This window comes from Puntigrus tetrazona, chromosome 22, assembly GCF_018831695.1.
Source record: "Puntigrus tetrazona isolate hp1 chromosome 22, ASM1883169v1, whole genome shotgun sequence".
Lineage (NCBI taxonomy): Eukaryota > Metazoa > Chordata > Actinopteri > Cypriniformes > Cyprinidae > Puntigrus > Puntigrus tetrazona.
The window spans coordinates 2734751-2737868 of NC_056720.1; the positions used below are offsets into that span (position 1 = coordinate 2734751).

Consider the following 3118-nt stretch of genomic DNA (forward strand, 5'->3'; position numbering starts at 1 on the left):
AACCAAAAACTAACGTTCTATTTTCCGTAAAGAACCTTCCCGGCCAACCAAAAGCAAACCTTAAAATAAATCAAATGAGACAACGTTCCGGAAACCAAAAACTAACATTCCAAGAACGTTCTGGGAGCTCAATCGTTAACCAGTTTATACAAATCATTCCAATAAATATAATAACGGACTACAAACACCTTGAGGTCATTATCATTCATTAATTGTGTTTTTTTAAATGTATGAAAAGCACACGACTCCTAGCTTGAATGCGTGTCGATCCATTATGCCGATTTAAATTATAATTTTTTTTTGATTGAGCGGTAAAATGGTTTGCATTGAAAACATACTGCTAATGCATCAAAAGCAGCACGCATACGAATAGCATTTTTGTAGCAAAAAACCAAACAAATCAACAGGTTTATTTTTATATAAAAGTTTAATAAAGTTTATTGAAAAATATAGCACTCATCCCGGTGCAAGAAAATAGCTATGCACCAAGCACTACATACAATTGCTAAATACAAGTGCTAAAAAATATACAATTTCAAAATTTCAGAATATACAGTTCCAATCTATGCAAATATTAGAAATAGTTGAGGTATAACTAAGGGAAACAAATAATAAAACGAAGGTAATTATCTGCAGCCTTAGGCATTTTATTTAGCAAACACTATAACCCTCACAACAAGCAAAAGAACGTCAACGGGCGAAAGAGACGATGCAATTAAATACTTCCTGAAGGAGAATCTGTACGGGTTTGTGCGAAAAACGGTTCGAGGATTCACCCCGAAAACCTCCGATAAGTCAAGGCAGACCAGGAGCGCTTAAAACCGGATCTGGGATCGACTCAAAAACGTCGGCCGAAAACGAAGATCGCGGAGCGGTTTCACGCGCATGACCACTGTTTGCATAACGGCAGAAGTTAGTGGAAAAATGACACCATTTCTAAAGAACATACAGCAGTTAAAAAGCAAAGCAAATAAACGAAAAACAAACAAAAAAATAGAGGGATAATACCTATTAATTTCATAGTATTAAAATTTAGTTGCTTATCAAAAGAGTAAAAATGCATCAAGCAATGTCGTTTTTACGTAAATTTACTATTAGGTAAAATTTTTATTAAATTTAGTTAGTTACCAATAACGGTAGTACGATAAAAGATATAAAAGTAATAACGTTTGTGCGCTAGTAAAGCTATGGCACCTTATACTCATTTGTACGAAGCCTTGCCTTTGTCGTAAACGACAAAACCTGCTGGCGATAACGTCCTCAAACGCATAGCTAATTCAAATTTAGTTAGCGCTAACGATGGTACAGTAAAAGTTACCGCTATAGGACCGTAAACTCGTGGATCTCAATATTCTTACGAAGGAAAAACCTGATATTAGCATTGCGAATATTGTGTATAGTACATGGCCGTTACTTTTTTACTTAGTCAACGCTACGAACGGTATAGTAAAACGTCACGGCTGCAGCACCTTAAATTCACGGATGTTAATTCGTACAAAAGCTCGTTAAACGTCAAATGATTAACGTTGCAAACATTGTTTATAGTAAATAGCCACGTTCTTTCAATTTAGTTAACGCTATAGATGGTACGGTTTACGAACGTTAAAATAAAAATACCAGCACTTTTGCGCGATGTCAGATTACCGCTCGCGAAACATTAGCCAACATCGTAAGTGCTTAGCTAGTAACGCTAACGATAGTACGGCAAAGTCGTTACTGCTACGGCACATTCAGATTTTAACGTTCGTACAAAAGCTTATGGCAAAAAAAATAAACATAGCTAGTTCATTTAGAGTTAATTAACGTTACTTGTGGTACAAAAAAAAAAACTGATCATAACGCAACGGGACAATTTTAACCGGATTCTGCTTTTGGACAAATCTACTTGTGAAAAACGAAACATCATAATAGTGCATAGATAGTTCTTAGCTAACGCTAACAATAGTAAAAAAAAACGCTACTGCTACGGCACCTTAAACTAGCATTTGTACGAAAGCGTAACTTCAAATGGCGCAATAAAAAAAAAAAAAAAAAAAAAAAAACGGTGTTACATGAGCATTCGTTAGTTCATTTAGTGCTAACGATGGTACTGTAAAAACGCACTTCGTGAAGCAACGAGATTCTAGAGCCAGCGTTTTCATACAAATCAATGACAAATTGCTGCGAAAAGCGATTAACGAACATTTTAATTGTGCATAGCTATGGTTCATTGTGCTGGTGTAAGGTACAAGGAGGCAACGATACGTCACTTGAAGCTGCTATAGCTAAAACACGACTAGAATCACGTCACTCGCAAACACGGAGACCGCAATCCGGAAGAAACGACTACAGCGTACGGAAATCAAGTGGCTAGATAGAGGCGGATCACAAAACAGGGCCAAATCAAGTAGCGGCGTTCAATCAAGGCGGAAGGCGTTTCCTTCGATCCTACGACCTGATGCATTCGTTAAATATATTAAAAAAAGAACGAAATCCATGTTTCGTTCGGGAAATTCTGTCGTGCCGCGTGTCGTCGCCGCGCCGACAGCGTCAGCGTCAACACCGGCCGCTGCTGTATCCGGGGAAGAGCTGGGTGAGGACGGCTTGGAGAGGCTTGTTCACCGTCATTTGGTAGTTTTTGCCCAGGTCGTGTCGGCAGGCCGGACAGGTGTAGACCTCGGCTTTGAAAGACCGCTGAAGGCACTCCTGCGAAGACAAAAATAAAATAATAAAAATGTGTTCGTTATATTCAGAGGTGTACAAACTAGTGCGTGTGTAATGACCCCTAAACAGAGATTTTAACCGTAAATAAAAAAAAATACATGCATATAAAATAATAATAATCCAATTTCCACAAATAGAAATTTTTATATTTACAAAAAAATAAGAGACGAAGTAGTATATTTAAAATGGAAAGGAAAAAGTGAATTAGTGGATACAGAAGTGTAATTGAAACGTAACTGTCGTGCGTAATTTAACTGAAAATTTGGTCTTAAGGTCTTCAAAAATTTGTGTAAGTTTACATTTGAAAATACATGACTCAAATCAAGAAATATAATAAAATATAGAATTAAAAAAAAAAACTAGTCAACATTTGAAATGGATTACAAGTTGAAATCGAAAAACAAAGCTTTTTTGT

The 3118-nt window shown here is 36.6% G+C and overlaps 1 protein-coding gene across 1 annotated transcript in view; it reads right to left on the reverse strand.

The window, feature by feature from the left end:
* Window positions 1–408: 408 nt before the first annotated feature.
* uhrf1 (ubiquitin-like with PHD and ring finger domains 1) overlaps window positions 409–3118 on the reverse strand; it is a 13432-nt gene continuing 10722 nt past the window's right edge. Inside the window, exon 17 of the mRNA XM_043223536.1 lies at window positions 409–2685. Coding sequence (XP_043079471.1) covers window positions 2536–2685 — 150 coding nt within the window. The 3' untranslated portion in view covers window positions 409–2535. The remainder of the gene's footprint in view (window positions 2686–3118) is intronic.